Source organism: Balaenoptera ricei, chromosome 2, assembly GCF_028023285.1.
Source record: "Balaenoptera ricei isolate mBalRic1 chromosome 2, mBalRic1.hap2, whole genome shotgun sequence".
Taxonomy (NCBI): domain Eukaryota; kingdom Metazoa; phylum Chordata; class Mammalia; order Artiodactyla; family Balaenopteridae; genus Balaenoptera; species Balaenoptera ricei.
The window spans coordinates 159,525,129-159,539,555 of NC_082640.1; the positions used below are offsets into that span (position 1 = coordinate 159,525,129).

Below are 14,427 nucleotides of genomic sequence, written 5' to 3' on the forward strand. Positions count from 1 at the left end.
GTCTCTGTTTCCTCCAGTCCTGTCAAAGTCCTGTAATCAAATCCCGCTAGCCTTCAAAGTCGGATTCTCTAGGAATTCCCCGTCCCGTTGCCAGAACCCCAGGTTGAGAAGCCTGATGGGGGGCTCAGAACCTTCACTCCAGTGGGTGGACTTCTGTGGTATAAGTGTTCTCCAGTTTGTGAGTCACCCACCCAGCAGTTATGGGATTTGATATTATTGTGATTGCGCCCCTCCTACCATCTCATTGTGGCTTCTCCTTTGTATTTGGATGTGGGGTATCTTTTTTGGTGAGTTCCAGTGTCTTCCTGTCAATGATTGTTCAGCAGTTAGTTGTGATTCCAGTGCTCTCACAAGAGGGAGTGAGAGCACGTCCTTCTACTCCGCCATCTTGAACCAATCGCACATGAGTGTCTTAATTCCTTTATTTTGTCTCTTAGACATCAGGTGGGACATTCATTCCCCTAAGCAGTGGCCGGGATTTAAATTTAATCTGCTTGCATACCTCTCTTCTGCCAGCTGCCCATCCTAACTCCTAGTGCTGCAGAAGCTATTCCTCGAGAGCATACACTTTGCAAGTTTGCTCTTACTAAGCCTAAAATTGCTGTACAGTTTCTAGCATTACATGCTTGTTTGCCTACCTCTGCTAGGCAGAGCTTTGTGTTAACTTTTCTCATTATCAATTCTTGTTAAAAAGTGGCGAGAGTAGTGGATACAAACCTTATCTGTCATTAGTATCTGTCCAAGCCCCAAAGTGACTGAAGGCACACTATATATTGCTCACTCTTTTACACTGCCTTCATGTTAAGATAAAGATGACCTTTTTGTTGTTATCTGACATATTCTAATACTTTGGAGACCTCCACCATGATGAGAAAACTGTTGTGTTGCTTATTTCATAGATCAAAGAACAGCTTCTTTATAATATAAATGAGGAAACCAAGGACCAAAGTGTTTTAACCAAATCACACAGCTAGGTGATGCTAAAATCAGGGTGCAGTCAACTCTTTGAGCTCTAACTCTGACCTTTATAAACACAGGCTGAATGAGTGAATCAATGAGTGAAATAATTGGGTTTTTAAAAGCCCAGTCTGGCTTATCCCCTACTCTCACCCTCAGGATCCTCAGGAACAACTAACTAATCTTTTATTTATTTATTTTATTTTCTTTTTTTAGTATTTTGGCTGCGCCTTGCAGCTTGCGGGATCTCAGTTCCCCAACGAGGGGTCAAACCCAGGCCACGACAGTGACAGCACTGAATCCTAACCACTTAGGCCACCGGGGAACTCCCTAAGTATCTTTTAAATGAGAGATTTAACATTTTCGTGGCTGGGGTTTGGGGGCGAGTGGGTAGGATTTTTTTGAAATAGCCTATAAGGTCCTAGCAAATTTTCATACTGGGGATTAAATTAATGAATTGAAACAAAATAAACAAAATTCTGAGTTATTTTAATGTGATAAGCAGGTTAGTATTTTGAAGCTGACGGTTGGAAAACTCTATTGCCGGAATGATTTGAGGGTCTGTACGTTATGTCTTTTTCATGGTTTGCTTTAGGCTTTCTGGAACTAATCTTGAATCTAGAAATGCTTGAGATTTATCTGATTTTAAAAAGAGCAGTTCAAGATATGCTGAGATATCTAAATGTTAAGAAAACCACCTTGTAAAGATCACTACCTTAGTATGTACACCCTAGATTACATTTTGGTAGCTAGATGTGCCTAACTTGTTTCTAGATTTGAGAACTTAGAAATGGCCTCTGGCACAGGAATTTTAGGCCTCTTAGTTTGGTTTCTATCCTCATGTTCTTGCCTCTTCTTCTGTACTTATATAGATTTATCTAGCACTTTTAATTGGAATAACACAGAGGTATATATCAGAAAAATACTAGCAATTGGCTGGGCAATTCCTCTCTTGGAGTGGTGAATGAGTAACATAATCTCCAGTAGGGTTTTTTTTTTAAATTAATTAATTTATTTATTTTTGGCTGTGTTGGGTCTTCGTTGCTGCATGCAGGCTTTTCTCTAGTTGTGGCGAGCGGGGGCTACTCTTCGTTGAGGTGCTTGGGCTTCTCATTGCGGTGGCTTGTCTTGTTGAGGAGCACCGGCTCTAGGCACGCGGGCTTCAGTAGTTGTGGCTCGTGGGCTCTAGAGTGCAGGCTCAGTAGTTGTGGCTCAAGGGCTTAGTTGCTCCGCGGCATGTGGGATCTTCCCGGACCAGGGCTCGAACCTGTGTCCCCTGCATTGGTAGGCGGATTCTCAACCACTGCGCCACCAGGGAAGCCCTGGTAGAGGTGTTGAGAGAGAAATAACAGACCAATGTTAGGGGGACTATTAGTTTGACATTTTACTACCTTTCCACACATACTGTTCACTTTATGTTACACCTTTGTTAGACCTTTAAAATAGTTTAAACCTCCTTTAATTACAGATTTTGGTCACTCTGTTTCTTAAGTTTGTTGAGAAGTCAAAGGGCCTTTTAAAGCTGGATTTTTTTTAAATGAGGTATTATATTTTCATAACTCAAAGTCTGCAGAACTATTTACTTAGATTTACCAGGACTTACACTTCAAACCAAAACACTTTCCATTTCTTTGGTGCTAATTTTCATAATTTTTTCCATTTCCCAGTGATTTTCTCATGCGGGGAAAATATAAAACCATTTGCACATTTACAGCTTCAAAATAGTCTATTTGTCTATTTCAACCACAACAATAATCCTATTTCAACCAAAACGGATGTTTTCTTTTCCAAGCAGATAGGCAAATATTTAAAAAAGAAAAAGAAAAGAATACATCATACAACTAGACTCTGATTTAGAAAATGTTAGCTGGGTATCATAGTTCATTAAATGTTCTGTCAGCTAATCCAAGATTAATCCCCTTTCCTGATTTATAGGAGATGGTCCTTTTCCTGGTTTGATTGACATGGTTGGTGATGGAGGGTTAAATGAATCTTAAGCGAGTCTCCTGGCTTGTCAAGGATTTGCCATGTTTTGGTTATGAAGATCTACCTACAATCGTGAAAGATTTAAATTTAGATTACTTTGAGAGGCAGCTACATTTGTGCAAAGTCACCCAAAGGTGAGTGGAATGGTGGAGAGAAATGTGTTTAAAATGAACTCATTTGGCAAATCAAAACCATCTCACACCTGTCGGAATGGCTGTCATCAAAAAGATAAGAAACATGGGGCTTGCCTGGTGGTGCAGTGGTTGAGAATCTGCCTGCCAATGCAGGGGACACGGGTTCGAGCCCTGGTCTGGGAGGATCCCACATGCCGCGGAGCAACTAGGCCCGTGAGCCACAATTGCTGAGCCTGCGCGTCTGGAGCCTGTGCTCCGCAACAAGAGAGGCCGCGATAGTGAGAGGCCCCGCGCACCGCGATGAGGAGTGGCCCCCACTTGCCGCAACTGGAGAGAGCCCTCGCACAGAAACGAAGACCCAACACAGCCATAAATAAATAAAATAGTGTTTAAATAAATACATAAATAAAAATAAAAATAAAAAGCCAGCTTGTATATCACCTAAAAAAAAAAAAAAAGATAAGAAACAATAAGTGTTGTCGAGAATGTGGAGAAAAGGGAACCCTCATGCTCTTTTGGTGGGAATGTAAATTGGTAGAGCCACTATGGAAAACAGTATAGAGGTTCCTTAAAAAACTGAAAATAGAACTACCATACGATCCAGCAACTTCACTTCTATATATTTTTCTGAAGAAAATAAAAACACTAATTTGAAAAAATATATGGACAACGATGTTCATTGCAACACTGTTTACAATAGACAAGATGCAGAAGTGATGTAACTGCCCATCAATAGATGAATGGATAAAGAAGATGTGGTATAAATATACAGTGGAATGTTAACCATAAAAAAGAATGAAATTGCGGGACTTCCCTGGTGGTCCAGTGGTTAAGATTCCATGCTCCCAATGCAGGAAGCCCAGGTTCGATCCCTGGTCAGGGACCTAGATCCTGCATACCGCAACTAAGGGTCCACGTGCTGCAGCTAAAAGATCCCACATGCCACAACTAAAGATCCCACAGGCCACGACAAAGATCCCGCACGCGGCAAAGAAGATCCCACGTGATGCAACTAAGACCTGGTGCAGTCAAATAAATAAATAAATATTTTTAAAAAAAAGAATGAAATTACCATTTTTAATGACATGGATGGACATAGAGGGTATTATGCTAAATGAAATAAATCAGAGAAAGACAAATACTGTGTGATTTCACTTATACATGGAATCTAAAAAACAAAACAAATGAACAAACATAACAAAACAGAAACACAGTCATAAATACAGAGAACAAATAGGTGGTTGCCAAAAGAAAGAGGTGTTGTGGTAGGAGAGAAATAGGTGAGGAAGATTAAAAGGTAAAAACTTCCAGTTGCAGAATAAATGAGTCACAGTTGTGAAATGTACAGTGTGGGGAATATAGTCAATAATTACACCTTTGTATGATGACAGATCGTAACTAGACTTATCGTGATGATCATTTTGAAATGTATGGAAATATTGAATCAGTATGATGTGTAACAGGAACTAACATAGTGTTGTAGGTAAACTATACTTCAAAAACAAACAAACTCATAGAAAAAGAGATCAGATTTTTGGTTACCAGAGGCAGGGAGTGGGGTGGAAGAGAATTGGATGAAGGTGGTCAATAGGTACAAACTTGCAGTTGTAAGATAAGTAAGTACTAGGGATGTAATGTACAACATGATAAATATAATGAACACTGCTGAATGTTATATATGAAAGTTGTTAAGAGAGTAAATCCTAAGAGTTTTCATCACAGGAAAAAAATTTTTTTTGTTTAATTTTGTATCTATATGAGATGATAGATGTTCACTAAACTTATTGTGATAATCATTTCATGATGTATGTAAGTCAAACCATTATGCTGTAAACCTTAAACTTATACAGTGCTGTATGCCAATTATATCTCACTAAAACTGGAAGAAAAAAAAAAAGACAGAAACAGGCTCATAGATACAGAGAACAAACTGGTAGTTGCCAGAGGGGAGAGCGGAGAGGGGACAGGTGAAATGAGGGAAGCAGATTAAGAGGTACAAACTTTCAGTTATAAAATAAACAAGTCATGGGGATGTAATGTACAGCATAGGGAAAGTAGTCAATAATATCATAATAACTCTGTATGGTGATCATTTCATAATACATAAAAATATCAAATCACTGTGTTATATACCTGAAGCTAATATTATATTTCACTTATAATTCAATTTAAACATTCTTAATAAAATAAACTGAACTCATTAGGGTTCTGTTTTATATACAGTAGTGTGTATATGTTAATCCCATACTCCTAATTTATCCCTCTCCCCCTTTCCCCTTTGGTGAATATAAGTTTGTTTTCTATGTCTGTGAGTCTATTTGTTTTGTAAATAAGTTCATATGTATCTTTTTTTAGATTCCACATATGTGATATTATATATTTGTCTTTGACTTACTTCATTTAGTATGATAAATAATCTCTAGGTCCATCCATGTTGCTGAAAACGGCACTATTTCATTCTTTTTATGGCTGAGTAATATTCCATTGTATGTATGTATCACATCTTTATCCATTCATCTGGCAATGGACATTTATGTTGCTTCCATGTCTTGGCTATTGTAAATAGTGCTGCTATGAACATTGGGGTGCATGTATCTTTTTGATTTAGAGCTTTTGTCTTTTCCAGATATATGCCCAGGAGTGGGATTGCAAGACCATATAGTAACTCTATTTTTGGTTTCTTTAGGAACCTCCATACTGTTCTCCATAGTGGCTGCACCAATTTACATTTCCACCAACAGTAGAGGAGGGGTCCCTTTTCTCCAGAGATTTTCTGAATTTGGGGAAATGGTTTCAATAAGATTTTTAACCTTTCTCTCAACTTTCTTTTACCCAGGCCTGCAACAAGAGCAAGTGGACCCCAAGCTATATTCTCTGGTGAATAGCTTTTTGAATCTATTTTGTCATTTTGCAGGATTTAAAAAAACAAAGGAAGGATCCCAGTTACATAATTCTTTTTTCTTGTGTGACTGTTTTTAACCTTTGAGTATCTGAAACTCAAAATGTACTTGATGGGACATGTATCAAGATATTGTGAGTTCATTTGCAGAGACAAGCAGATTTCTGTTTATATAGTGGTAAATAGTTTATATGGTGTTAAATAAAACATATTTATGATCAAAGTTTACCACTGCAATGACAAAAAGGAAGTAGAAGTAATGTTCTGAGCAAGCGTGAAGATAAAATTGATTCATTAATGATATTTCATTATTAATACCAACTCCTCATGGTATAATCCATAGTTTTGAGTAAAAGGACTACTCTGCTGGGTTATGAGATATGTTTAAGGATTAGATGCCCATTACAGTCACATCAACAAAACTGGTACAGATTGTGGCAGGTGAAGAAGAATCCTAGTTTGCAGAGCTGTGGAGATGTGGAGATCTGAAAAAAAAACGAGAAAAACCTACAAGAACAAAAGTTGGATATGTTATGAATATACATTTTTTTCTTCAGTAAAAATTTTACTTTTTCCTATTTTTAGGAATTGATTAAATTACCTTTTTCAAAGTGAAATTTATTTCTTATTTCAAAATTTAAAACAGGCACGTTATAGAACAATCAGAAAACAGACAAGCAAAATGAACCTTGTATTAGTCGGCTCAGGTTGCAAGTAATAAAATACCATAGACTGGGTGCTTAACAGAAGTTTGTTTTCTCACAGTTCTGGAGGCTGGAAATCCAAGATCAAGGAGCAGACAGGGTTGGTTTTGGTGAGGCCTCTGTTCTTGGCTTGCAGATGACCACTTTTTCACTGTGTCCTCACGTGGCCTTTCCTTTCTGCACACCAGTCCTGGTGTCTGTTCCTATAGGACACCAGTCCCACTGGGTTAGGGCCCCACTCTTATGGCCTCATTTAATCTTAATTACCTCCTTGAAGGCCCTGTCTCCAAATACAGTCACACTGGGTCTTAGGGCTTCACCATATGAATTTTGAGGGGACACAATTCAGTCCATAACAAACATTAAAACCTCCTAATATCCTTTTGTTTTAAATTTCATGTAACTTTTATATATTTATTTTTTATAAATTTGTTTATTTATTTCTGGCTGCGTTGGGTCTTGGTTGCTGCATGCGGGCTCTCTCTAGTTGCAGCGAGCAGGGGCTACTCTTTGTTGCGTTGCGCGGGCTTCTCATTGTCGTGGCTTCTCGTTGCGGAGCACGGGCTCTAGGCGCATGGGCTCAGTAGTTGTGGCTCGCGGGATCTAGAGCTCAGGCTCAGTAGTTGTGGCGCATGGGCTTAGTTGCTCCACGGCATGTGGGATCTTCCCAGACCAGGGCTCGAACCTGTGTCCCCTGCATTGGCAGGAGGATTCTTAACCACTGCACCACCAGGGAACCCGCTCATAATATCCTTTATAATACCAATTCTCTGTTGTTGACATTTGGGTTTTCTTTTCGCTATTAAAACTTTGAACATATATCTCTGTGCATTTGCCTGATTATTTCTTCAGGATGAAGTCCTAGAAGTGGAACTGCTGGGTCACAGAGGTGCAAAAGTTTTTAAAGCTTTAAAAACATATTGCCAACAGCCTGCGGAAAGGCTGTATCAATTACAAACAGCAGTGTATGTATGCGTCCCCACTTCTCCATACCCCTAGCAACATTTTTAGTTTTTGGCTAATCTGATAGTTGGGGGTAAAAAGACACCTCGGTTATGTAAAACCAGCATTTCATGCTTCAGCCGCCTCAGGCTGCCTGAAAGGGTTGGGAGAAGCTAACTGAAGAAATGCAGCCGTGTCTGGGTATCCTCAGTCGGACAACTAGGTAAATTACAGAAGGGAGTCAAGAGAACGGGAAGGGCAATCTGCAAAGGAAGGGAATTTTTAAAGTTCCTTTACGGGGTGTGGCAGTTGTTACAGGGAGGTTTCAAAGTTTTAAACTTTAAGCCGGTACGTCACTCCAGATTAGCTGAAATTACTTTCACCAAGGAAAAAGACATCTCCCAACCACTCAGCGAGGTTATACTCGCGACCCCTCCGCGCCACGCGTTGCTGCGCTCGCAGTCCCTGGGTAACTAGCGACCGCGGAGCGGGATGACCCCGGCGTACGCCGCGCGGTCCCACAATGCCCTGCTTGCGCCACACTGAGGGCGGAGAGAAAAGACCACTGCCGGGGTAGAGATCCAAGGAGAGCTCCAAGAGATGCGCATGCGCACTGACCCCGGCGGGCCCTAGCAACCAGAGCAGTGACAGTAGCAACCGCCGGAATGGTGAGTACCCTCCAGGCCTCGTAGCCAAAGCTGAGAGAAGATTGGAAGTGGAAAAGGGTAACTGGAGAGTTGAGGATGGCGGAGGTCCTCGAACAGCGGAAGGAAGCCGGTAGCGGATGCTGGCTCGGTAGATTCTAAGGCCTGAGGCGAAAGAGAAGCCCTGGCACCGGGTGGTCTGGGGCTGGTTGGAGGTTGGGTTAATCTCTGCCAGAGACCCTGGCAGAGAAAAGGGAGGGCAAAGAGCAGAGGGCAAACAGCAAAGAGCGGAGTAGAGTGGGAAAGGTGATGGAAGGGGGAGTGTGAATAAGGATATCTTTTTACATGGAAGTAATCCGCCCCCCGCCCCGGCGGTTACGAGAGGAATGTGTGTAACACTGATTGCCGCAGTATTTGTAACCTGTGATACGCCCAGGTTGCCCTCTGAATGACTGTCAGTTCAGTTATTAGTAACACTGTAACATTATAAAACCCTCTCTAACACAACATATTAGGGTAGTGTTTCTCAAATTTCAGTACGCATGAGTATGATTTTGGCCTAAGTTGGAGTGCAGATTATGAATGTTTAATTAATTGGGGGGGGGGATTCAGGAATGTGCATTTCAAGTGATTCTAAAATTGGAGGGCTCCCACAACACTTTGAGAAATACTGCTATCTTAGACTTGAAATCTGTCGGCGGGCTATCTAATCAAAGCTCTTTATGAAGTAATGGTTTTACCTAGTGATGCTCCTGAACTCCTACGTAAAGTGAGCACTCTCTTGCTTATATACTTGGTAGATCCAACTAGTAGTTGAAAAAGGGATGTTGTTGGTTAGTTACAGACCCAGCCAAAGCTATTTAGCAAAGTATGTGATTGTCCTGCCTGATGGAAATATTTATAAAGAATAAGTTTAACTAGTTTTCTTCTTTTTGTGATTCCATTGCTATATAAGTGGGCAGAAATTGAGCCCAGGAAATTGAAGTGATGAGGAAATCATGCCTGACCTCAACCAAGAGATTAAATGCTACTCTTTTTTTTTTTTTTAAATAAATTTATTTGTTTTATGGCTTTTCTCTAGTTGTGGGGAGCGGGAGCTTTCTCTTCCTTGCGGTGTGCAGGCTTCTCATTGCGGTGGCTTCTCTTGTGGAACACGGGCTCTAGGCGCGCGGGCTTCAGTAGTTGTGGCTTGCCGGCTCTAGAGCGCAGGCTCAGTAGTTGTGGCGCATGGGCTTAGTTGCTCCGTGGCATGTGGGATCTTCCCGGACCAGGGCTCGAACCCGTGTCCCCTGCATTGGCACGGATTCTTAACCACTGTGCCAGCAGGGAAGTCCCTAAATCCTACTCTTTTAAAAGTAGTTTTCCCCTCTGCCTTCCTTACTTTATTCCACAGGCATTTAGCTGAAAACCAAGGAAAGTAAAAAATTATTGAACCTAAATTTATATTTAGGTGAAGAAATACTAGCCCTAAATAATTCTGAAAGTATGAACCATGAGAATTATTGAAAATCTTCAAATAGAGAATCAGAACTAGTAATTAGATGAAGCTAGCTGAGGCTGCAAACTCGTAGTTCTGGGGCCCTCTAGAAATACAGTCCCACATAGTTTTTTAATTAAAAAAAATTAGCTTCCAGTGTCTTAAAAATGATCATATTTTACATCAAAACGCAGATTTCTGGCTTCTCTGAAAAATCAGAAATACCATATTTCACTATCAGACACATCTTTTTTCATATTTTTGTACTACTGAAATATGTTGGTGTGATATAATTGGCAGCATCTTTTCTTTCTTAATGGTACATAAAATAAGGGTGTTACTTTCAATTAACAGAGTTTTCATATTTGGAGAAATGTGATATTAGGGTAACTCTTGTCCCAAGTCCACCTGCCAACAGTTTTCTAGAACCAAGTAGAGGTTATCCTCTTTACATGGCCAGCTTTACACATTAATGATGTCTGTTGGTCCTTTAGGCATTTCAGGTTTTGACTCCCGCTATCTGTAGGGGAACTAGTGACCTGATAAACCAATTTGTAGATAACTAGATTGCTTCCAACTTGAAAGTGTTCTTATAGGTGTCTTTTTTTGGACCCATGCAAGGATTTCTCTAGGAAGTATACCCAGGAGTGACACTGCGGGGTCCTAGAGTCCATGCATACTTAATTTCCCTAGGCATTGTCAGATTGCTTTCCAGAATGACTATACTAGTTCTTACTTACTTCAGTAATGCATGAGAGTTCCTATTTCTCTACATTCTCACTAACTTTCTAACTTTTGCCAATTTGAGGATGTATTTTAATATCCCATTGTTTTACTCAGCATTTCTCTGATTTTCATTGAGTTCAAATACCTCACTATTAGTCATCTGGCTTTCAGTTTCTGTGAATTTTCTGTTTACATTTTTTACCAACTTTTCCCTTTTTTGGTTGTTTGGTTTTGAATTTTAGGAGTTCCTTGTATATTCTAGATAGTAGTCCTTTGTTGGTTTTACATTGAAAATATCATCTTAATTTTTCTAACTTGTCAACAGAGTTCTTCATTTGCTATACTCTATCTGTTCTAGTATTTGTTAGTTTATTCTATTGTGTTTTCTACACAGATGATCATCTTCACATAGTGAGTTTTATTTCCTCCTTTAATCATTCCAATTTGTATTTCTTTTTATTGTAATATTGATAAAGATCTCTTGTACCATGTTAAACAGTAGCAGTGATAGTAGATAGGCATCCTTGATGTGTTTGGGATCTTAGAGAGAATACTTTTTTCTTTTTTATTGAAGTATAGTTGATTTACAATGTTGTGTTTTCTGGTGTATAGCAAAGTGATTCAGTTATACATATTTAAATATATATATCCTTTTCATATTCTTTTCCGTTATAGCTTATTACAAAATAATATATAGTTCCCTGTGCTATACAGTAGGACCTTGCTGTTTATCTATTTTTTTTGCTATTTGAATTATCCATTTTTTAAAATTTATTTTTTTATTGAAGTATCATTGATTCACAATGTTGGGTTAGTTTCAGGTGTACAGCAAAGTGATTCAGTCATATATATATATTTATATTCTTGTTCATATTCTTTTCCATTATAGCTTATTACAAAATATTGAATATAGTTCCCTGTGCTATACAGTAGGTCCTTGTTGTTTATCTGTTTTATATGTAGTAGTATATATATGTTGCTCCCAAATTCCTAATTTATTCCTCCTTCCACCTTTCCCCTTTGGTAACCATAAGTTTGTTTTCTATGTCTGTGAGTCTGCCTCTGTTTTGTAAATAAGTTCATTTGTATCATTTTTTTAGATTCCACATATAAGTGATATCATATGATATTTGTCTTTCTCTCTCTGGCTTACTTCACTTAGTATGATAATCTCTAGGTCCATCCATGTTGCTGCAAATGTCAGTATTTCTTGTTTATGGCTGAGTAGTATTCCATTGTATATATGTACCACATCTTCTTTATCCATTCATCTGTCAGTGGGCATTTAAGTTGCTTCCATGTCTTGGCTATTGTAAATAGTGCTGCAATGAACATTGGGGTGCATGTATCTTTTCAAATTATGGTTTTTTCCAGATATATGCCCAGGAGTGGGATTCCTGCATCATATGGTAACTCTATTTTTAGTTTTTTAAGGAACTTCCATGCTGTTTTCCATACTGGCTGCACCAATTTACATTCTCACCAACAGTGTAGGAGGGTTCTCTTCTCTCCACACCCTCTCCAGGATTTATTATTAGTAGACTTGAAAACAATTTTTTTATTGGAGTATAGCTGACTTACAATGTTGTATTAGTTTCAGGTGTACAGCAAAGTGAATCAGTGTAGACTTTTTTTTCTTTTTGGTCGCCACACATGGCATGCGGGATCTTCCCCGACCAGGGATCGAACCTGTGCCTCTTGCACTGGGAGTGTGGAGTCTTAACCACTGGACCGCCAGGGAAGTCCCAATGTAGACTTTTTAGTGATGGCCGTTCTGACCAGTGTGAGGTGATACCTCATTGTAGTTTTGATTTGCATTTTTCTAATAATTAGTGATGTTGAGCATCTTTCATGTGTCTATAGGCCATCTGCATGTCTTCTTTGGAGAAATGTCTATTTAGGTCTTCTGCCCATTTTTTGATTGTGTTGTTTGGGTTTTTTTGTTTGTCTTGTTTTGTTTTGTTTGTTACTGAGTTGTATGAGCTATTTGTATATTTTGGAAATTAGCCCTTGTCAGTCACATCATTTACAAATATTTTCTCCCAGTCCATAGGTTGTCTTTTCATTTTGTTTATGGTTTCCTTTGCTGTGCAAAGCTTTTAAGTTTGATTAGGTCCCTTTTGTTTATTTTTGCTTTCATTTCTATTGCCTTGGGAGACTGACCTAAGAAAACATTGCTACAATTCATGTCAGAGAATGTTTTGCCTATGTTCTCTTCTAGGAGTTTGAGAATGCTTTTCATGTTACATTCCCAGTTTGGCCCACGTTGACCACGTTTTTTAAAATAAATCCTCCATACACATATACACACATCCTGATACTCTTTACCAAGCTCAGCTTTTTCTTTTTCCTTAGTAATTGTCACCTTCTAATATACTATATGATTTATATCTATTTATTTATTATATTATTTACCACTGTCTCCCGCCAGTAGATGTAAATTCCATGAAGGCAGGGATCTTTGTTTTGTTCACTGATATATCCTCAGCAAGTGAAAGAATGTTTGGTACATAGGAGGTAATCAATAAATATTTGCTGAAATGAATGAATTGCTCCCTTAAGTGTGGTGTTTGTTGAAGCTTTTTGATGTGTAGCTTTTATCAAGTAAGAAATTTCACTTTAACCCTTAGTTGAGAGCTTTTAATATCAGCTGTAGAACTTTATCAACTGCTCTTTCTGCACTTACTGAAATAGATGTGATTTTCCCCTTTAATCCATTAATAAATGATTTATATTTATAGACTTTTCTGTTGTTAAACAATCCTTATGATCCTGGCATAAGCCATTTTTGATCATGATCATTATACACCATTGGCTTTGGAGATCTAATGTTGTATCTAGGATTTTCAAATCTGTTTTGAAAAGTAAAGAGGGCTCCTTATCTGGTTATGGCATCAAGGTTATTCTGGCGTCATAAAATAAGTTGGAAACTTTCCCTCTTTTTTCTGATTTCTGAAACCACTTGTATAACAAGGAATATCTGTTCCCTGAAAGCTTGGTAAAACTTGTAATTTATCTAGGCTTGGGGCTTTAGGGGAGGAGGGTGAGGGTAAATCTCTGATTATCTTTTTACTGTTTTAAATAGTAATTAGTCTGTTCAAATTTTCTGATTCTTCTTGTGAGTTTTGGCACTTTTGTTTTTTCTAGAAATGCATACTTTGTCTAGGTTTTCAAACTTATTACCATATATTTGCTTATAATATTTTATTTTTAAAATCTCTGTGATGGGACTTCCTTGGTGGCCCAGTGGTTAAGAATCCGCCTGCCAATGCGGGGGACCCAGGTTCAAGCCCTGGTCTGGGAAGATCCCACATGCTGCGAAGCAACTAAGCCTGTGCGCCACAACTACTGAGCCTATGCTCTAGAGCCCGTGAGCCACAACTACTGAGCCCACATGCCACAACTACTGAAGCCCGCGTGCCTAGATCCCGTGCTCCACAACAAGAGAAGCCACCGCGATGAGAAGTCCGCGCACTGCAATGATGAGTAGCCCCTGCTTGCCACAACTAGAGAAAGCCTGCGTGCAGCAATGAAGACCCAATGCAGTCAAAAATAAATAAATAAAATCTCTGTGATATCTGTGTTATTTCCCCTTATTTATTCTATATTTTAAATTTGTATATCTCTCTTTTTAGCTCAGTTGAGCTTGCCAGAGACTTCAGAACCCACTTTTAGTTTTGTTAATCTTTTTTCCTCTCATTCTGCTTTTCATTGATTTCTTCCTTTGTGTCTCCTTCTGCCTTCATGATGTACTTTTTCAAACATCTTGAATGCTTAACTTATTTGTTTTCTATCTCTTGTTCTCTCTTATATTTTTAAAATTTATTTTATTCAAGTATAGTTGATTTACAATGTTGTGTTAACTTCTGCCATACAGCAAAGTGATTCAGTTATATATATATGTGTGTGTGTATATATATACATATATATATACATTCTTTTTCATATTCTTTTCCAT

General features: G+C 38.8%; 1 protein-coding gene across 1 annotated transcript in view; it reads left to right on the top strand.

Annotated features, from left to right (window-relative positions):
- The first annotated feature begins 8,212 nt into the window (after window positions 1-8,212).
- DNAL1 (dynein axonemal light chain 1) overlaps window positions 8,213-14,427 on the top strand; it is a 33,214-nt gene continuing 26,999 nt past the window's right edge. The window contains exon 1 of the mRNA XM_059914610.1: window positions 8,213-8,290. Coding sequence (XP_059770593.1) covers window positions 8,288-8,290 — 3 coding nt within the window. The 5' untranslated portion in view covers window positions 8,213-8,287. The remainder of the gene's footprint in view (window positions 8,291-14,427) is intronic.